This window comes from Natrix helvetica, assembly GCF_964273705.1.
Source record: "Natrix helvetica genome assembly, chromosome: 3".
NCBI classification, from domain to species: Eukaryota; Metazoa; Chordata; class Lepidosauria; order Squamata; family Natricidae; genus Natrix; species Natrix helvetica.
In genome coordinates, this window is record NC_138549.1 from 39,142,534 (window position 1) to 39,164,717 (window position 22,184).

The window sequence follows — 22,184 nt, forward strand, 5'->3', positions numbered from 1 at the left end:
TGCCACGGGCCCCCTTTAAATACCTTTTGTGGCCAAGGACCATGGCACAGAACACCAAGGCTTAACTCAAGATTTAAATCATAACATTTCTTTAAGCCTTCACCAACCCTCTGATGACATTACAGCCCCCCCCCCAGGATTTCACAGTCCACAAGCTGAGAATCACTGCCTTACGCTAATAATATTATATAGATGAACATAAGCTTTTTCTTGCCTCACTGAGATCAGCAATTGTTAAGTTCATTCCTGCCAATTGTTTCCATACAGGTTCTGCCAGATTAAGACTCAGAGGACTTCCAGTCCGAATAGCTATCCCCAACATAACTCCTAGGTAATTAAAAAAAAAAGGAAAAGTGTTACACATATTGTATGATCCAAGTTTTTAAGAAAGTTTAAAAGCTGCAGCATAATTTACCAAGGAAGCGAAACATGTTCATGTGCAATGAAGATTTTGCTGCAGGGTTTAGGAGAAAGCAATCTCTGTTTGCTCCAGATTCATCCCTTCCATTAGGAGTCACAATTAATAATGGGGTCAGTCCATTCTGAAGTTCTTCACACATTTCTGCTATTGATTCGCTGTAGCCCCCACCACAGTCATCCACAGATTCACCTGAGAGAAAGAAAAAAATTACTTTGTGGAACTGCTGAATTAGTAGTTTAAAGCTACATTCAGCCACTTTTATAATAAACATTAGATGCAGTGAAAAAGAGTACTTGCTGAATTCACTCATTTTGCCATTCAGTTAATCCTACACGTAAGAGAATACATATTTCAAAATGTTTATTGATCTATAAAAACATGCTTAATCAGCAAACTTGCAGTCAGATACTTTAGGATAAGCCAATTAGTGCCCTCAATATGATCTATTTAAAGCCATACATCCTCCCTCTTGTTCTACATATTTAAGTTGCATAAACTTTTATTTCCACGTACAGGTCATCCTCAACTTACAACTGGTCGCTTAGTGACTACTCAAAGTTATGATGGACCTTCCCAGGAGTACTTATGACTTGGTTCCAAAATTCCAACAGTTGTCCCCTCCCCCATGTTCATGTGACTACATTTCAGGTGCTTGGCAACTGACCCCCATTTATGACTGAAGCCCCCCATGGTCACATGACTGCATTTACAACAGTTTTGCTAAAACTGGCATTTATTTCTGCTTGTGGTCAGAACTGGCCCATCTTTAATGGCCACTTAATGAACACCACAATAAAAAGGTCATAGAATCAGGTAGGGCACAAAGGTGACCCGCTTCACAACTGTCCCAACTTATGATTGTAATGGGCAGGTTCTAAGATGGTCATAAGTTGAGAACTACCTATATAGGCAAAATAAAAGAAAATAGCAAGGAAAAAAATATATCCAGCAAGCAACATGTAACAGAAATATTTTTAATCTAAGAAGCTGTCTGTTTGAGAAGGACAATATGTAATTGATTTGGGTTGAGAATCAGTTGACAATATTTAGTGCTAAGGAAAAATTATGAGTGACATTTCTTCTTTCTTGTATTTATTGTACAAGAAAGGACAAAGTATTGCAAAAAAGTGAGGAAAAAAGTACTACCAACAAACTTGACTTTCCAAACACGGTGAGGTAGAAGAAGACTATCTGGACTGAATGAGCTCATCTTAGCACACATCTGTCCAAACACAGATTTTGTGCCATCAGGACCAGCCAATCCTCCTTTGCTTCTAGATCGCTTTACCTGATCACAAAACAAAAGTGACTCTAGTAAAAATCTAACTCTTGCAAAACGTAAAAGCTTAAGGAGTATTTTAGTAATGCAAAAACACAAATTAATAGTCCTAATAAAACTTTTCAGCAGCTGGTTTTGAAGATACATACACAATACTGGAAGAAAGTCAGATTAAAACATGATGTCTTTGAAAGTTAAGCAGTGACACAATTTTAAATCTGTTCAGCACTTCCTCCCTCCTACTAACACTGATTTTCCTTTAAAGGGATACTGAATTCTCTAAAACACATTATTCCAAAATACATGTGCAATGTCTTTCACATGTTTTGCGCAATGAAATAAAACAATAAACAGTAGTATATTCAGCCTCTGGGGAAAAAATTCTTGAAACATACGTCTGGCCTTAGGCCTAATATTAGATGTTTTTACGTCACTGACATTTTTTATGGTAACCACTTCATTCTATGAAGTGACCACATGCAATGCTAATTTCCTGAAATTTAGTGATGCCTGAGGGCATTCTGAACAATGTCAAGTTATAGAAGATGGGTAAAGCAACAACAACAATGTGCAATGTGAAATGTTCTATGTAGAGAAGCATTATGTTTTTGTGATTTGAGCCTCATCCAGATTTTCATATATACTTTAGACCAGGGATCCACAACCCCCTGTTGGGAACCCAGCCACAGAAGCAACGGATGAGTGCGCAAAGCTTCATTTGTGCATGAGTGGGATCTAGGTTGCACAACCTCCCTTCTCTCCCCCAGCACTTTCGCTGCCGATCCATGGAGCCAGAAAGGTTGGGGACTGAGCTGTAGGCATCGAAGATTTCATAATGTCTTAGTACAGTCTTAATGCTCTAAGTTCACATAAGTATGTATTTGCTATCTTTCATCAGTGTCATGATTATCAATATAACAAAAATAAGTGTCCAAGCCATGTTTCTATTAGTAGCTGTTTGTGTTCCTAAAAAGCCTTTCTACATAACTTAGACATGATGTACTTCAGGAAAAGAATCACTCAAAATAATAATAAAGTCGTGCTAACATTTGAAGTAGAAGTATGGGCCCACATTTGTCAAGAAAAAAAAATGCATGAACAGTCAATACAAAGTTTTTCAGCAACTGCCAAAAAAGCCAACACAGTTCTAGGCTGCATAAACAGAGGAATAGAATCAAGATCACGTGAAGGGTTAATACCCCTTTATAATGTCTTGGTAAGGCCACACTTGGAATACTGCATTCAGTTTTGGTCACCACAATGCAAAAAAGATGTGGAGACTCTAGAAAGAGTGCAGAGAAGAGCAACAAAGATGATTAGGGGACTGGAGGCTAAAACATATGAAGAACAGTTGCAGGAACTGGTTATGTTTAGTTTAATGAAAAGAAGGACTAGGGGAGACATGATAGCAGTGTTCCAATATCTCAGGGGTTGCCACAAAGAAGAGGGAGTCAAACAATTTTCCAAGGCACCTGAGGGCAGGACAAGAAGCAATGGGTGGAAACTAATCAAGAAGAGAAACAACTTAGAACTGAGGAGAAATTTCCTGACAGTTAGAACAATCAATCAGTGGAACAGCTTGCCTCCAAAAATTGTGAAAGCCCCAACACTGAAAGTCTTTAAGAAGATGTTGGATAGCCATCTGTCTGAAATGGTATAGGGTTTCCTGCCTAGGCAGGGGGTTGGACAAGAAGACTTCCAAGGTCTCTTCCAACTCTTGTATTGCATTGTAAAATTAATCAGGGCTCTGCTTAATTGAGCTCTTTCTTCTCTCAGGCATGTTACCAGCATCTATTCAACGTTGCTCAGGATAGCCCTGTTTTCTTCCAGAAAGGCTCTTGAAGAGGAACATGTGGATGCAAGGAAAGTGGGAAGGAAATGTAAATCCATTCCATTCACCGAGGTTATATATACGGTGGAAGATCAGAATTACTACATGCCTAACAGAGTGTGACTATGTACATACAGCCCACACAATTGTGAACAGTTACACAAAGCAGACTGGATATTTACAAATTAATGTTTGATTTACATATATCTGTATCTACCACAAAACCACAAAAAATCCACAGATTTCTCATGGCATGCTAAAATGTTTTATTTATGACCTATCAAATAATGTGAAGCTTTTAAAAGCGACCAATCAATCAGCAACAATCAATCAGAATTAGAAAGTGGCAAAACCTTCTATCAGTATTATAAGTGGACTTTCCCAGTCTCTAATCCTCAACTTCAAACACAAGGCTGGCTAGAAATCTTACATTCAACAGTCGTATTATGATATTCTTACTTGTATTCTGTTGAGTTCTACAACTGGCCCATGCTGACGATCTCTAAGCATAGTTGCTTGTACAACTTTTCTAAAAGCTGCCTCCTAAAAAGAGAAAATAAGCGATTTGGAACATAACATTTTTGGTTGAATATTTGAGATTATTCACTTTTCATTTAAAATACAAAATATTACATTAGCAGCAATATATTAGAAGAAACCTTATTAGTAATTCATACTTGAATTCCATGTATCAATGCTATGATCTTTATATACTGTAAATCGTAAATCATATATCAGATGTTAACAATTTGCACACTTTAAGCAGTATGGCAGTAACTGGTAATTATTAGTAGGATGTTTTGAGATACATGCCTTTCCTTGTGATATCAAAATTCCTCGTAATGCATCAAACCCTACTGAGGGACCCTGGCCAGTCTCATCAAGGCGTCCTTCAAGATCAAACATGGGAATACAAGGACAAAAGAGCTCGGAAATGTGATGTAGCAAGAGCAATCTGTTCCTTAAGGCAATGATAGGAATTTCCTGTAGATGATTGTATTCCATGGGAACCTACAAAATTCACATCATTAGAATTTCATGTGCATTGAGTAGTGGGTGTTCTTTCATGTAAGATAGTATAAGACCTAATAGACAGCTAATTGGGCTCTCTATTGAATATTACACATTGTTTTTATATGTTTTATATTTTAATGATAATAACAACACACAGTATTCACAGACTGACTACAAACAATGGTATGATTAAGTAGCAACAATGGTGCTTTGGAAGATTTGCAATAAATACCATTTGTATCTGGAAGCAAGAACTGGTGGGACCATAAAATAGATAAAGTCATAGAAAATGAAGAAGCTAACATCAGTATGATTTTTAAGAAATCATAAGAAGTCTCTGGAAAAACATTAAATCTTTATCATCAAATCATTGCTTTTGGCCTCAAGCTCAACAAGTCGTTGGATAACATGACCAGTGCATAAATAGAGCAATACGTCTACAATTCTACACTTGCTACTATTATATTCTGGTTTTACACAGTTTCCAAAAGATTAAAAACATGAGTTAAAAGATTTTTTGTTACCTGGGAAGGGAGCTTGCCTGCATTAGCAGGTTTACTGGTAGACCAAGCTAAAGTATGCGCTGAACCACAAGCTACTCTGTTGATCTTTTTACCCTGAAGTGCTGCAACCAGACGTGGCCTTTGGATAGCATTAGTTGTCCCATCTCCAAGCTGCCCTTCATCATTATCTCCCCAGGTATAAACTTCACCTGTATCATTCAAAATTATTATTTACCAACTCAGACAAATCAATCATTTATAATAAAGACGTAGAAATGTAGTATCATTTACAAAATGATTTCAACAATATGTATTAATGAGAACAAGTAATAATTGGCACACAACAACCAAAACATTTAAGAAGACATATATATATCAATACTACAGGTAGAAGGTACTGTTTCAGCAGTCTTAGCAGACATGGGTATTTCCTTTAATTAATTTAATGTCAGTTTAGCAACAAAAGGAGAAAAAAAGCTGGTGATTCAGGAATTGTCACATCTCAGAGAAGAGCTGATGGCATAGCCTTCCAACTCTGGCTGGTTAACTTGGACAAAGAAGTATTCTCTACATGCATGAGACTGAAAATGTATGCTTGTAAAAAATCTATTTTAGCACAAAGGAAAAACAGAGCCTGGATTCTTGAACCTGAATGATAATTTGGGGGAAAGAGGGAGGGGAAGGACAGGAAATTTAAGCTATTAGTATTTCTTAGGATAATTACATTCATTAGCTGAAGTCAATTGTCACAATTCTTGTTTTTGATAATATTCTAAGATTATCTTAGAATATCCTGAATGTAACCATTTCAGCTTCAGTAAAATATACCCTTGACAAAACAAATGACATGGGGTCTTTCTCTGCTAGATGAGTGGGATGGTTGACATTAATGTGAATCTGAGGTTTCCCCATGTAAACAACGCAAAGGAAAGTTCCCTCTTCTCCCCCCCTCCCCCCGCCCCCCCTTTTGGGCCACCTTCCCTGGTTATCTGCAAAGGTCCAAAGAGATGCTTGTAAATTGTTTTAGGAAACAGATGCTTGGTTCCCAGTTCTGCATATCATAATGACCTTGGCTGGCTGGGGCTTCTCAAATGACTCAGCTGGACTTTGATGCCCCCCTTTTTTCATATTCCAATCTTTGCCTCCTCTCCCCGGCTAATGTCTGGCTGTCAGCTCATGAAGCATGGATAGGTGAAATGCAGCCATAGTATATACTGTCACCTATACTTCTAATTTATTTTGTAAAATTTCTAGTTTCCTACGACGTCTACATGCTAATTCTATTGCTTCATTAAGCCTTTGGCAAAGGCATTCAGAAACAATCTACTTGGGGAGTACATAAAATTTACATGTGCAATGCAAATTGTAAGACATGGGTATATTTTAAAGATTTACCACTTCGTCAGGTTCTGCACAAATTGAACATAAGGCAAAGATTATTTTGGAAGATTTTCTTCATAAATAGTGAAAGGACACATTTTTAAAAAATTGAAAGCAACTGGGATTTGAAGTAAATACTCAGCAGTGTACTAAAAGATCAGGGATGATATAATGGCCTTCTAAAATGTCTTCACTTTGGGAGTTTAAGGTTGTTGTTTTGTTTTTAAAGGAAGTGAATTATTCCACATACCCTCTTCAGTACAACACACGCAGTGTAAAGAGCCCGTTGCTATGGCAATTACTTTCTTTCCTTGTAAACCCTGGACTTGTCGAGGTCTTCGAACATGGTCATCTGATCCATGACCTAATCGATGGTAATCGCCTTTGCCCCTATATCCAAAATATAAATTGCAATTAATACATCCATCTTTAATTGGTCCTAATTATACAGACATGTAAATTAGGAGAACATAGATTTTTATATAACTGTTCCCTATATTTAAAAAAGCAGATACCACAAAGATAAACCTGTGATCTTCCTAGATTCCATTAAAGAAGCATAATTTTGGTAAAGGAATACCTTACCTCTGTTTGTAACAAATGCCAGTAGTGTGTCTTTTAACCTCCAGCCTGTCGTGATTATGTTTTTGTTTAAAAGAAAATAAATCACTAAGAGTGGTATTACATTTTTTGAAAGAATAAATACACTTACCAAGTGTACACTGATCCCGATTTGGTAAGAGCCACAGAAAATTGTGAGCCACATTCTACTTTAACTACTCCAACACCAGTGAGAGAATCAATCTAGGAGGAAAAAGTTTAAACACAACTTGTCAAAGAAGGTAACTGCAGAACATGCAACACGCTGCTGTATCTAAAGCTCTACACCAGAGGTAGTCAACCTGGTCCCTACCACCCACTAGTGGGCGTTCCAGCTTTCATGGTGGGTGGTAGGGGTTTTGTCCGATACTGAAGCACTTTCCTTTTTTAAATTTAATTGACTTCCCTACTTTAAAAATCACCATTACTGTGGAACCGGTGGGCTGTTAGAAAATTTTACTACTAACAGAGACACATACAAAAGTGGGTGGTAGGTATAAAAAGGTTGACTAACCCTGCTCTACACTATCCAAAAAGATACTACTAAAATCCAAGATTAATTATTTAAATAAATAATTTAAAATACTCTGATCTCATTCTCTTTTCTTTATCATCTTTGTTTAGTCAAGCTACCCACCCATTCTCCCAGAGAAAATGAAGGCCACATCTGAACCAACCATATATACCAGCGATGGCGAACCTTTTTTGGCTCGCGTACCACAATTGGGGGGAGCGCAGGGGGGTCGTGTGCGGGTGTGCCGCACCCATAATGCAATGCATGACCCCCCCAGTGCGCATGCGCGCACAACGCGCGACCCTCCCATTTTAAACATGCTTTTTTCACCCTCCCCAGGCTCCAGAGGCTTTATAGGAGGGTCCGGAGGCTTTGCTCGGAGGGTTGTTTTAAGCGCTCCGAAGGCGTCAGGGAAGCCTCTGGACGGTCCTTGAAGCCTCTGGAGGGCCTCTGGGGGGGCGGGGGAGGCTCTTTTCGCCCTCCCCAGGCTCCTATAAAGCCTCTGGAGCCTGGGGAGGGCGAAAAATGGCTTTTTAAAAGGTGAACTCAGGGCAGTGCCTCGCGTGCCCTGACAAATGGCTCCGCGTGCCACCTGTGGCACACGTGCCATAGGTTCGCCATCACTGATATATACATTCCCATGAAAGCAGATGATAGCCAGGTAGGGCAGTCTCACAATGAGTAAAACAATTGTTATAAAGAGCCTTAAAATTCAGAAAATATATCAGGAAATTGATATTTTTGTTTCTAACAAAATGGCTACATCCATAGAGATCTGATCAACTGCTATTATCATTAAAGATGTGCCTACATCTTCTGTATATTTTTTGTTACCAGTCAGGAAGAAATTTCTTTTATCATACCTGGCATGTGGAATACCATACACCTAATTGCAAATCATTTACTCATCTTTTCCAACACTTCAAACAGATGCTTAATGGGTCACAATGGTGATTCATATCTAATGGTTTATACACACTAACATATTTCCATGATTATTTCATAATATCTTATTTTAATACTATACAATTGCTGGAAGTGACACAGAATGTCAGGTAGACTAGAAAGGAATCTGAAAACTTTTCCTGCTTTTTCCTGATTTAAATTTCTGAAAACAAAAATACAAGCCAGAGGGACCAACATTTGCAAGCGTGGGAGAAATCAGAATCTTTCGCGGTCTTCTATAACCTATTGGACTTTTGTCAAACTGGTCTGAAATACATTTGTTAAATACACAATTTTCTTGAATGAAAATTCTGTTTAGCTCATATCATTCAACATTATTCCGAATCCAATAGATAAGGCTAAATGTTTTTACAATGTAGAACGATGGTGCACATGTTTTTCTCATGTTACTAAAGTATGAATGAAGTACCTTCATTGGCACTTTGCAGCCATCACTTCCGCCTCTCCCAAGCTTTCCATAGTCTCCATCTCCCCAGGACCAGACAGTATCATCATCTGTCAAACAGAGGGTCTGTGCATCCCCGCTGCCACAGGCTATGTCAATCACACGGTAACCCTGGAGTGCTTCAACCTGTCAAACAAGCATTTGGTTATCAAATAATTTGAATGATCAGACCTTTAAAAGGTTAATCAGTATAATCACACAAAATCATGTAGGTCTTCTCTTCAGTGGTTCATTGCATTGAGTACAATGGAACAGTGCTACATTACATATTAGATGCCATTCTGAAAGGTTTGAGCATTTGCATACATTTTATGAAACAGGAACATATGGCATATCCACTTTTAGATGTGGTATTCATTTCATTGAATTAATATTGTATTTTGATTTGCACAATAGTATAATTTTTTTGCAATTTTAAGATTTTCTGGTAAAATGAAATAAAAAGTAAAAGTAAAAAATGAACTTAAATTCAAGCAATGTTTTATACTTTTCATTTTTATAAGGTAATTTCAGCAAAATAAAAGATCAACATGATAGCCTGAAACAGAAGTTAAATATAGCTGATTGCCCTGATACTCTCTGAATATGTTTTTTTTATATGAAATTGGATTTTAATAGTGGTTTTGAAATAGCTGTATGTTGTGTTTTTATGAGGGTTTTTAAAATTCTGGTTTAAAACAAATGGATGGATGGATGGATGGATGGATGCTTCCAAAAATAAATCTGGCAAAACAGGAAGTCCAAAGTTATTTGTTTATCGTTTTGACTTCTTTTAATCTTTTGCATGAAATTTGGCATAATGAAGTGGCCTATTACAAGTTGAATTGGATGCTTTATCAGTTAAAAAAGGTAGTTCAAACATGCAACTTGGACACCATCTCACCAGCTTAGGTTTCAACTGATCCTCACTGTCCCCATGACCAAGACGCCCGTATCTTCCCTTGCCCCATGTATAGAGATCTCCTGCAGCAGTAATACATGCACTGTGTGCTCCGCCAGCAGCAATATCAACGACTTCTATGCCCCGCAAAGATTCAATTACTCGAGGACGATCACAAGGACTAAACAAAATAATTGTAAAGCACCAAGAGCAATACGTTAGTAAATACATTGTGGGCTGCAAGGTATAACAGATTAACTGGAACAGTTAAAACACAGTTTGAGACTTTCAAGTTAAATAATCTTTACACTTTTTTTGCTGCCTTTAAGGATTATACAGAGCTCTCATGATAAGCCACTTCAATTCCATACTCCCAGCTTCCCTCTTTCTCTCAAAAGCATGCACTACATTCTGAACTATGCCTGCTACTTAAAAATCCCTGGCACAGATTAGTGGTTAGTGCAATTCAAGTCTGCACAATTCACCAATGTCTAACCTGATTGGTATGTTAAAGTTTTCCATTTCCTCCTAAATTATTCTTCGATTTATTATAAACATTGCAGCTTCGTTGCTTTGCTGATATGGTCTATCAATTCAATTCTGGCTCCTGATGACCACAGAAAAAAAGCTTGCGGGTGTTTGGAACATTTTCAGAAATGATTGAAGTACTTTCTTTCTAGAGTGACTAAACCTCAATTATCCAACTAAATTTCGTGCCTAAAGCAGGATTAGAACTGTCTCCAGGATTCTAAGCCAGCACTTTTAATTACTATACCAAGCTGCTTTAGGATTTTACACATCTATGGAACATATGTGATATTACTTATAAAATTGTGCTACCTCCGGTTTCCATGGCCCAGTTTGCCATCTTCTGCCTCACCCCAGGAATAAACTTCTCCCTCTGAAGACAATGCTAGACAATGTTTTCCTCCAGAATTCACAGCAACTTTCTTGATAAACACATGCTGAATGGATTCTAGTAATGTGGGGGTAGAAACAGACTCTGTCCCTCCAATTCCAAGTCTTCCACCTGCACCATATCCTGTGGCATAGAGCTAAAATAAAAAAATGTGTTACTTGTATGAATTTCTCACACACAAATATTAGTAGGTTACATCAAGAACAGTATTGCCTTCCAAAATTAAGATCTTTATTGTTTTTCACCAATTCTGTTTGCTTCACCTAGAAGCATTTGTATATTTTGGGCTGATTATCATGTTCTCTTTGCTAGCTTTGTTTGTATTCTACAAATCTTGATGTTACCATCCATTTATGGATTTATGCCTGCTAAAAAGCTCAGCTAGAGAAAGTTTCAAAACATTGCAGGTCCTTAAAATTCAAGTGATTATAAATGAACACTCCCCAGTATTTGGTCTGATTTGTAACTATTACCGCAGTAGATTATCAGTATTACTCTTCCCATTGTTGTCATTGGCCAGGCTGTTCTTTTATTATGAAAGGCCTGGTCAGTTTCCATCCAGTTCCAGTTCCAACATTCATAGCCTACTACTGTAATAATTCTTTTTGAAGTATCTTTTTCAGATGAGAATTTATTAAATGATTCTGGAAGATTTGAATAGAAATAAGGCACTATTTATAGCAATAGCACTTATATACTGCTTCATAGTGCTTTACAGCCCTCTCTAAGCGGTTTAGAGAGACAACATATTACCTCCAACAATTTGGGTCCTCTTTTTACCGACCTCGAAAGAATCGAAGGCTGAGTCAACCTTGAGCTGGTCAGGATCGAACTGCTTGCTATGAGATGAGTTAACCAGCAAACCTGTATTCTAACCACCGTGCCACCACAGTTCCTGGTATATGGCATGGACTATAAAAGTATATGCCACACATAGTAGTGTGATTCACTGGATCATTAAAGTAGTGAGCAATTGCTTTTAATAAGACAATAATTTTCCTCTAATGAGTAAATCTTTGGTTTTCATTCACAGTAATATCTCTTTGGGATCTTCCCAGTACCACTAATATTTGGCATGTTTATGTTTTAACTAGTTTTATTTAAAGTTTCAGTTTCTGATTTTATTTCAAAAGGCACACATATTAATAATAGAGGAGGAGAGGGGAGAGGAGAGGATTTTATACATAAATATGCTCCTTACCTTCCCATCAGCAGTCACTGCAAAAAGTGTCTGCTCACCACCTATTAACTGTACTGGTCTAAGCGTAGCAAGAGCTTCACACGGTGTAGGAACCTTAACTTTTGCTCCTTCTATACCTCCAAGTTGTCCTCTGTGATTATGGCCCCAGCCATATATTGTTCCACTGCCTCCTGCAGAAAGTGTCCAGTCATCTGGTCTCCTGTTGAAGGAAAGAACATATAGTTTGACCATGTAAAATTCCCTAATTTTTTACATATTTAGAATTTACCAAAAACCTTCTCTACCCAAAACAATATAGCCCCAAAGAACCTGTTCATCCACTGTACGAGCTGTTCATCTTGTTCTCTTTTAAAAACTTCATGGCTCCCATGCAGAATATCAATGTTTTCATGATCTGCCATTAATTCTTGAATTTTCTTGGCAACCTATAATTTAAATTATGTTATTTTGGGATCAGTTCAGTTGAACCTGAATGTTGTTTGAACTTTTGAGTCTATAATGAGTCATTAAAATCCCATTATGAAATAGGGCAAGTTATGGCAACAAGTCCAATACTGACTGACTTCAAACCACATATACCCTCATGGTCTTTACCCAGTATAATGTGGATAACTAATTTACGTGTGTATTATATAATATACTTTTGTGCATTGTTTTAAGAACCAACATTTAAATATCCAACTAAGCAAATGTTATGTTAAACCAGTACCTCATCAAGAAAGAGGCGAGGGAGTGGTGTTCTTTTATCAAGGGCTACAGCAACTCTGGAAGCCATGCAGTACCTTCTAAACCAAGCCCATTTGTGTGTCTCTGCACAGCAGGGAAGAGTATCCAATTCCAGATCACAAGCAAGGGCTACAAGGACCTACACAAATAAAAACAGCGCTTTTCAAAAGAGCAAACGTTCAGCTTTCATCATCTCCTTGGCTTCATTTTATTATTACTGGAGGTAGAGGCATTAGTGGTACTAGTAAATATTATGGCAAGGATGCAATGATAGTTCAACTGATTGAATAAGAAACCACTTTGGTGCATTGAAATACACTGAAACAATTAACAATACAAGTATAAAATCAAAAGATTTTAATTCTTCAATTACTGCACTGCTCTTTGTTTAAAGAATAACAGCTCAGTTCTTATGTGAAAGAAAAAGAATTTATTCTTTTAAAGCCCATGACTAGCTTTGTTGCACTTTTTGTTTTAATCAAAATAATTCTATTATATATTCAGATGAAATTTCAAGCTGACCATTCAGGTTTGCTTACAAGCAATGCTAAAGGATTCCCATTTCTGACTGTTAAATCTTTTGCACCCAATGTTAAATTACCTTAAAAAAGGGACTATGAAGTAGTTGTTTGCCACCTCTGACAATGGGATCTTCATAATCAAATTGCCGCTGTAAAGCCTCAGGAAGACCTTTAACTAGAGCAGCTAAGGCACTGCCAGTGAAACTCTGACACACATACACATAAAAAAAACAACCCAGATTAGATAGCAGTGATAATTTTCTGATGTTGCATATTAGCTACATCTTACAGCTGAGAGATAATTACCTAGTTTGAAAATATTAACCATCATAGCCTTCCATAATTTATACCACATACAAGGCATAATTGATAAAGCCAGTATCTAAGTACAATTTGTCAACCTTAGTCAAATAAGTCAAATTTTTATTTATTTGCATTTATTTATGCTTCATATTTCTTAACCACCCATCCCGCTCAGATATCGAGATAATCCCACATACATTCTGAAATCAAAACCTTGCTCAATTGTACAGTTTAAAAAACGACAGAGAAAGAGACACGGAGAGAGGGAGATTTAGATTTATATCTGTATCTCTAAGATTTAAGCCAGCATGACAGCAATTGCGAGAATTTATGATACTAGTAATGGGAGGCTTGGTAATTTTACCATAGTTCGGGCTTCACCATCATTATCTCCTAGGATTCGGTTGATATTAATTGATTGGCCAAACTCAGTAGTCAGTAACTTTCGTAGTCTCTGTAAAGCCCACATGCGGTGGCCAGCAGCTACAAGATATACAGATGCACAAAGGCTTAAGAAATGGTTTTTTTAGTATTAGAAATCAGAAACTCAATAGAAACATGAGCTCACCTAGAGCACTAAGCTGAGCACATGCAGCTAATGAAGCTGCTAAGCGAGGAACTATGCTCCTGTTCGAAGCAAAATTCAAACGGAAATCCAGTAAACATGTTACCAAATCCATTGACGGACAAGAAAGAATACAGCGATCTGAAAGAAGATCTTTTGGACCTGTAGGAAAAAGTGCAAAATATTAGCCGTTTTCTAATCAAAAATTAGTGATCATATTTAGAGAAATAAAACAAACACAATTGAACTGTGTTGGGAAGGTGAACGAAAGATAATGACTTAACAATTTGTGTAAACTCCAACTATGCTTACGATGATTGCTATTTCATGTATATCTGTATCTAAAAAAAACCTTTTATCACAGACATATGGCTGCCATCAATGGATAAAAAGCTAACACTGGCTTAGTTTATCATTTTACGAATTAGATACCAACCATGGTATCTTTAACACAGGAGTAAATCTCTCTTTTCTGCTATTTAAGCTGCTTGCTAATAACTCAAGTGAAAAATGAAAAGAACAAATATGCCAGTACAGAGAAATATGTCTATTCTGAAACAATACATGGGATTCACCTGCAGCTGGCATGATGGGATAAACTGTGAAGCGCCAACCCCATCCATTCACAGAGCCATCACTGATAAATTTCCATTTTAATTCATCACCTGGAATGCGCAGTTCACTAGACCAGTCAGACCATTCACGACCTGAAATATTTAGATAAAGTAGTCAATTTAATCTTTTGACCTATTCAGGAAGGGAATCTATTATTTTCGCTCTGCCACATAAAACAGCACAATATATCATGATGATCCTCCAGTCACAACTTTTCATCTTCACTGAAGATCATGACTCCAAATGCAGCAGGTCATTATATAACAATTCAATCACTGAGGGGCAACACTAAAATGCCTAGAAGGGATGCTCAGGCCCAAACAATTACTCCATTTCAAAACATCTTCCCCAAATACAAATTTTGCAGAGCATAATCAGAAAACGTCATCAACATTAAAAATTAGAAACAACAAAAATAAGTGGTTCAAGAAATTTAAGTAGGAGAAAAAAATGCCAGAAAGTACAATGTAATATAGCAGCGGCTCTCAACCTGTGGGTCGCGACCCCTTTAGGGATCCAATGACCCTTTCACAGGGGTCGCCTAAGTGTCTTGAGTGTGGCTCTTCCACAACCCGCGCACCCCGACCCCACGCTGGTGCCAGCCAGGGAGCCGTGGCCGCCGCCAGCAATGGAGCCATGACCGGTGGAGGTGCAGCTGTGGCGCTGGTGGGCAATTCTGCTGGGCGCACTGCTCTCGCTCTCGGGCACCTGCCTCTGCTACAGCCTGCTGTTCCTCTTCTGCACCCCCCCAGCCACCCCCCGACGCCGCCCCCGCCCGCAAGAAACTTCTGCAGAAGTGGCACATCTGGCCTGTTGTCCTCTGCCCACCACCCACCCACTCCTCCAGCTCGGCCGGCGCGTGACAGGGGCGGCGGGAGCAACCGGGCCAAGGCAGCAGTGGCCAAGTGGCTCCCACACGCGCTGATTGTGGGCTTCAAGAAGGGTGGCACCTGCGCCGTGCTGGAGTTCATCCGCCGCCACCCGGGCATGCGCGCCCTTGGCATCGAGCCCCACTTCTTCGACCAGCACTATGAGCGGGCCTGAAGTGGTACAGATGAGGCAGCTCAGTGGAGCTCAGGAAACAGCCGCCGCGGGGAACAGGTGGGAGGGAGCCACCCAGCAGCCCCTGCCCGTTGCTCCAGGTCGCCTGGCCGGGGCACTCTGCTTTCTGTCAGGAACCGGAGCATCGGAACCTCGCAGCGCTGCTCCATGTCTCGGGCTCTCCAATGACCCGCCAACTCACATGTGCCTATCCTGTGCCCCCCACATGCTTTCCCAGGTGCCCCGCTGACCCTCTGCCTCCTCCTTGCCAGGTTTGAGGCGGCTGTGGGGGGAAGTGGTGCTGCTGCTTCCCATCCATCCCCCGTTTTCCGGCCAAGACTTCCTTTCAGGCAACCCCCACCTCCTTCTCTTGCAACCCCCTGGCCAGCTGTGGTGGGGTTGGCAGGGGGCACACTACAGGGGGAGACCACCCACAAGCGAGCACCAAAGCGAAGCAAAGGTGTGCACGGGGTGGCTGGCTGCTCACTTAAGGAGGGTCTTAACAGGGCACAAAAGGATGTGGCTTCTCTCCTGCACTAAGGCTCCAGCCATGACCTTGCTGTGTCCTCCATGTCTTTGGCCGAGTGCGGAGGACACAAGCTCAAACCTGAAGTGGCAGGAAGTGAAGGCTGCCCAATGGGCGAATGTGGTGCAAAGGGAGGTACAGGGCTGCTTCGCTCCTCCACTAAGGCTCTGGCGACCCTCCTCCTTCTCCCTCTCCTTCTCCTCTCATGTGAGGGGGAGGGATGACACAGCAAGGCCAGGGGATTGTGAGAGGGGGAGGAGGGTCACCTCTTCCACCATGGCTGGCGATTGTTCCTCAGCAGAGAGAGAGAGACAAGGGGGAGAGAGGGAGAAAGAGAGAGATGGGGAGAGGGAGGGAGAGATAGGAGGGAGAGAGGGAGAAAGAGATGGGGAGAGGGAGAGAGAGAAATTAGAGAGGGGAGGAAGGGAGATAGGGAAAAAGAAAGAAATGGAGAGAGGGAGAGAGAAAGAGATGAGAGGGAGGGAGAGAGAGATGGGAGAGGGAGAGAGAAAAAGAGATGGGAGAGGGAGGAGAGGGAGAGACAGATAAAGAAATTAGGGAGGGAGGGAGAGGGAGAAAGAGAGATGGGATAGGGGGAAAGAGAGAAGAGGAGAGGGAGAAATGTGTGTATGTGTATGTGTATTTCCCATAGGAAAAAAAAAAACCAGCCACAAAACCTGGAAAGCCGTGGCTAGGGGGGAGTCAAGTGACTCGGTGTGAGTGAGTAACATTGAGTTAGCCATGGCCACTCAGGTTTTATGGCTCCCGGTGTTTTGTTTTCTCTGGGAAACGGGCCCAAGTGGCTCTTTGAGTGTTTAAGATTGCAGACCCCTGGCCTAAGACCATCGAAAAACACATATTTCCGATGGTCTTAGGAACCAAAACACCAGTTCCTATGGTTGGGGGTCAACATGAGGAACTGTATAAAAGGGTCGCGGCATTTGGAAGGTTGAGAACCACTGTAATATAGGAATGGGAGGAAGGGGGGAGAATTTAATTAGTAAATTTATGAAATGTAACTGAATTAAATATTTTAATTTATTTATAATTCTGTTACATTTACATACCTTCAACATGAAGTTCATCCACAAAAAAACATTTTTCTAACTTAAAATGTCACATACATATTTAATTACCTGATCTCACAGAAACTATCCTGTTGACTCCATCCATGACAGTGAGAGGATCGTGGCGTCGTTCTGTGGAGCACTGGCGGTCAAATTCTACTCTAAGACCTTCAGCACCTGAAGAATGAATGCAGCAAATGTAAAATCAAAAAACACAGAAGAAGGAGGAGGAGGAGAAAGATTTGTTTTCTTAAATTCTGCATTCATTGTTTAGTTGGATTTAAGTATCTTTTCAGGCAAGATAATTAAGCCTTACAGGCTGAATATCTGAAACTAATTGCACAATATTAATTCAAGTGCACATAGTTTAGAACCACTACTCCAATCTTGAACGTAAATTCTAAAAAATATTTAATTGTGCTAGTAATAATTTGTAGTATGATTTCATTAAGCCAATATATCTGAAATAATTTTAATAGATACAGGAACACTGCTTCTAAATTAATCTAGCACTACAACAGCATCATTATGGTACAATATACGAATCATTATATTGCATAATATTATGTCTGCCCTTTTGCTATCTCTTAGAACTCTGTGGGACCAGGGCTGATCAAGTATGCATTATATTACCTTAACATTATATTATATTACCTTTAGATCACTTTCATCAAAGCTAAAACTACTATATATTCCCAATCTAACTTACAATGGTAGTATATATCCTATGTCTGATTTCAGGATACTCTTTAAAAGATTTTAGTACCTGGTATTTTAACAGTGCCACTGGTAGACGTATCATCAGTATATGGATGACTACTTTCTACCACCACTGGCTGAGAAGAGAGACGACCACTTTGTGAATCAGTTGCCACATCTTCCAACTCAGTAACACACAGTTCCAACAACATATCGGCCACCTGAAAATAAAGCTTTTTTTTTACTCTAGTCTTCAGACAAAATGACTTACAAATTATCAATCATTAATTTTTATCTATCTAAATATGATTTAGATCCTGGCTTTCTGTCTACTGAATGACTTAACAACACCCCTCCCCCCCATACAAAACTGTTAAATTGTTTTTAAAACTATTATTAAAATTAACTGAAAATACCTGGCTAAAGAGGAAATAGTAAACTTTTATTCTTAAAAGCAGAAAGACTAGGGGGCAGATGAAAATCTCCTTTGCTTGGAACAAGATAGAAGATGGCCCTCTCCTATACTCCTGCCAAGCAAATGTCAACAAGTGACAAAAGGGTTCTACTGGTCTTAATGTCTTGATAGGATGTCTAGAAAAGCTAAAGCTTTAAATGTTCTACTCCTTGAGTTGTGTTTGGAAATAACTAACAACAAACAGATGTCTTTCACCATGTGATAATACATTCCTGATAGTGGACACAAGTTAGTGAACAAGCTGCTGTAATCTGCACAAATGCAAACTATTAGATGCTCAAAGGTTGTTGCACACAGAGCGTACCACAGCACTCAAGGCTGAATGGAACCAATGCATGACCAACTATTGACAATTCAACTATTGCAACACTCTTCAAATAAAATTTTTGCTACACAACACGAAAATCCAAGTTCAAGGAGCTCTTCCAAAAGTGGCACAACTCCATCAGGAACAGACTGAAATATATCCCACAACCTGTCTTTTTATTATTTATTTATTAAGAATACTTCTAGATTGTCTGATCTTAATTTTGGGTGGTTTATCCTTATTGAACAAGCACCAGTAATGCAAATCTACTGCTTCCTTGGAGGAACAGTGCGGTTAGATCAAAAAAATAATGGCCCTTCACTTCCAAGCACCTGCTAATTTCTCCCAACCTTTTAGTATCAATACTGAACAGCATAGTAGATAATAATAGAATTTATGACATTGTTCATCCCTGTATTCAATGCAGGAATCCAAATTAAAGAATTCACTCCAAACCATGCATTCTGTTCATGAGCATATCAACTGATAGGCCAGCCAATCTTTTCACTAGGCAATTGGTTTTACTTATTATCAGAAAGATTTTCTTGACATTGAACCAGAATTTTCCTTCCTCAAAATTGACCCCATTATTTCATGGCCTGTAATCTAGAGTAATCAAGGTCATGTCAGGACTTTTTACTGTGTGATAGTCTTCAGATTTTAGAGAAGTACTGTCTAATACCTTTTGAGACATCTTTCTCAAGATAAAAACATCAGGATCTCTCAATCTCTACTTCAATCAACCAATCTATCAATCAATCAATCAAAACAGAGCTGGAAGGAACCTTGGATATCTTCTAATCCAGCCCACTGCTCAAGCAGAAGACCCTATATCATTTCAGACAAGTGGCTGTCTAGTCTCTTCTTCAAAACCTCAAGTGATGAAGCACCCACAGCTTCTGAAGGCAACCTGTTCCACTGACTAACTGCTTTTACTGTTAGGAAGTTTCTCCTTAATTCCAGATTGCTTCTCTCCTTGAGTAGTTTCCATCCATTATTTCTTACCTTGCCTTCTAGTGCTTTGGAAAACAAGTTGACCCCCTCTTCTTTGTGGCAACCCCTCAAATATTGGAATACTGCTTGTCAGACGTAGCCCCCCTCAAATACTGGATTTGGCCCTCAAATCCTAGAATACTATTTTTAAGACTTAGCTGTCAGACCACTAATTAGCATTATTCTATGAACCTACCACAACTAGTTTTTACAAATATTTCCAAAGCATAAATAAAAGTTGAGAAGCTCTGCTTTGTTATAAATTTCACTGCATTTCACTGAACAGCTGGCATACTGTCTCTTTTCTCTTATCTTATTCTCAACATATCTGAAAAAGTCTTTGGTTAGTTTTAAATTCTTTATGCACCTCAGCTGCTGCCATGGATTTCCACTTATTATTGCTTCAAGCTTATTATAATATGCTGTCCTTGGTCCAGGGTATGTTTGACTGCATTCAGCTTTAATTCCTTTAATAGTAAGAAATTATACTATGGTATTTCCTATTGATTACTATTAAGCCCAGAATAGCGGATTCCCTTGTGCCTCTCTCTACCCACTAAAAGAAAAGGTTTTGAGCAAACAGAAGGAATAGCCTGTTATTTTGCACAGCAGTTCCCCAATATCACCTTATGGACACAGCCCAACAGAAAGGACCAAACCATATGAAACAGTGCCTCCAAGATCCAGTCCTACTACGAGTTCAACAAGAATATCATGATCGATGGTATCAAAAGTCATTGAGAAGTCAAAGAAAATAAATAGTTACACATTCCTCTTATCTAGTTATTGGTGTAGATCATCCATGGAAAACAAAATGGCAATTTTATTTGTTTCATATCCTGGTTGAAAGCCCAAATTAAATGGACAAGATGATCGGAATGCTCTAGGATATTAGAGTGACAGAGCCATCACATTGCTTATTATTCTAGCCACAAATGGTAAGCTTGAAACTGGTTGATATTACCTAGATGGAGATTTTCTGAAATAATATTCTTATCTTTTCTGTCTTTAAACTGGCAGAGAAACATTCTTCCTTGGAGGCAACATTAATTAATCAGCTCCCTTAATTATAACATTTCTTTGTTGTCAGCCTCAAATGAAGAGACAATAAACTGGTCTGGTGGTAATCTTCACCTTTCCACAGATCCTATTTCTAAAGTTTCACGCACTTGAAAAAAAATGAAAACAAGTGGTTTGAAGTCACAATGTAAACTCTGCCCAACATTGGAGCCTAACGTGAAACAGATACAAGTGACTTTATCAGTAAAGAATATTGCAAAATGTTCACAGCTTGCCACCATGCTGTTCTGGTTCCTCTCTCCAGCATCAAGGAGAAGATGGAGAAGATGCCACACATAGTATGGGAAAGAAACACCAACCTATTTTGAGCAAAACCTGAGATCAGTTCTTTGCTGCTTTCACCAAAGGAATACAAGTGAAATAGCCTTCACCTGTAACCAATTTGATTCATCCTGAGAATTGTTTAATTTGTACTGAAGCTGTTGTTTTTTCCACTTCATCACTTTCAGGGGAGCAGGGGCTAATTTGACTACAGTGCTCAGAAGCAACAGTGTTTATCATCTGGATTATTTCCCTAGTCCAGGGATCAGCCAAAAACATTTTAAAATATCACCAATAGACAAAAGAGGAAAAGTCCTATCCTGAAAGCTATCTAGATCTATGTATCAGTAGTTTAAGTGGACCATTATTTTTTTATAATAATAATAATATTTAATGCTTCTAGACCGCCCCCTCTCCCGCAAGGGACTCGGGGCGGTGTACAGTTCATACAACATATAACAAGATACAATAAAATTATATATGTACAGTTGACAGTGGAGGAGGTTAAAATGCAGTTAAAAGAACTGTACAAAGCAGATATAAAATAAATTCAAACCCCTAAAAACAAATACAGTAAATTAAAAAACCCTAGAATAACCAGATATAATACATTTGCCAGGAGGGACAGTTGAATTATGCCAGGCCTGCTAGTCGGAACAGATGGGTCTTTAGTTTTTGCCGGAAGGAGCGGAGGTCAGAAGTGGTTCTAATGTCGGGGGGGAGGTCATTCCAGAGGGTTGGGCCCATCACAGAGAAGGCCCTACTCCTCGGTGTCGCCCGCTGGCATTGCCTAGTGGACGGCACCAGGAGAAGTCCCTCCCTGTGTGAGCGTATTGGCCGCAGGGATGTATGTGGGAGGATGCGATCCCGCAAGTAACTAGGTCCCGTGCCATGGAGCGCTTTAAAGATGGTAATCAGCACCTTGAAACGCACCCGGAAAACCACAGGTAGCCAGTGCAGCTCGCGTAGGAGAGGTGTTACGTGGGAGTACCTCGTACTCCCCATCACAGCCCGCGCGGCTGCGTTCTGAACTAACTGCAGTCTCCGGACGC

At 39.4% G+C, this 22,184-nt stretch overlaps 1 protein-coding gene across 6 annotated transcripts in view; it reads right to left on the reverse strand.

Moving 5' to 3' along the window:
- HERC2 (HECT and RLD domain containing E3 ubiquitin protein ligase 2) overlaps positions 1–22,184 on the reverse strand; it is a 120,917-nt gene that overhangs the window by 11,161 nt on the left and 87,572 nt on the right. For 5 of the 6 annotated variants that reach the window (XM_081946432.1, XM_081946430.1, XM_081946431.1 and 2 more), the window contains exons 70-89: positions 18,084–18,237; positions 17,387–17,494; positions 14,644–14,775; positions 14,072–14,230; positions 13,868–13,986; positions 13,281–13,406; positions 12,663–12,818; positions 12,263–12,378; positions 11,954–12,152; positions 10,674–10,888; positions 9,837–10,014; positions 8,918–9,079; positions 7,141–7,232; positions 6,679–6,818; positions 5,070–5,257; positions 4,345–4,542; positions 3,991–4,074; positions 1,568–1,709; positions 416–610; positions 215–327 (exon numbers count right to left, since the gene is read on the reverse strand). In XM_081946432.1, coding sequence (XP_081802558.1) covers positions 215–327; positions 416–610; positions 1,568–1,709; positions 3,991–4,074; positions 4,345–4,542; positions 5,070–5,257; positions 6,679–6,818; positions 7,141–7,232; positions 8,918–9,079; positions 9,837–10,014; positions 10,674–10,888; positions 11,954–12,152; positions 12,263–12,378; positions 12,663–12,818; positions 13,281–13,406; positions 13,868–13,986; positions 14,072–14,230; positions 14,644–14,775; positions 17,387–17,494; positions 18,084–18,237 — 2,976 coding nt within the window. The remainder of the gene's footprint in view (positions 1–214; positions 328–415; positions 611–1,567; positions 1,710–3,990; positions 4,075–4,344; positions 4,543–5,069; positions 5,258–6,678; positions 6,819–7,140; positions 7,233–8,917; positions 9,080–9,836; positions 10,015–10,673; positions 10,889–11,953; positions 12,153–12,262; positions 12,379–12,662; positions 12,819–13,280; positions 13,407–13,867; positions 13,987–14,071; positions 14,231–14,643; positions 14,776–17,386; positions 17,495–18,083; positions 18,238–22,184) is intronic. The other variant, XM_081946434.1, reaches the window with a different exon arrangement.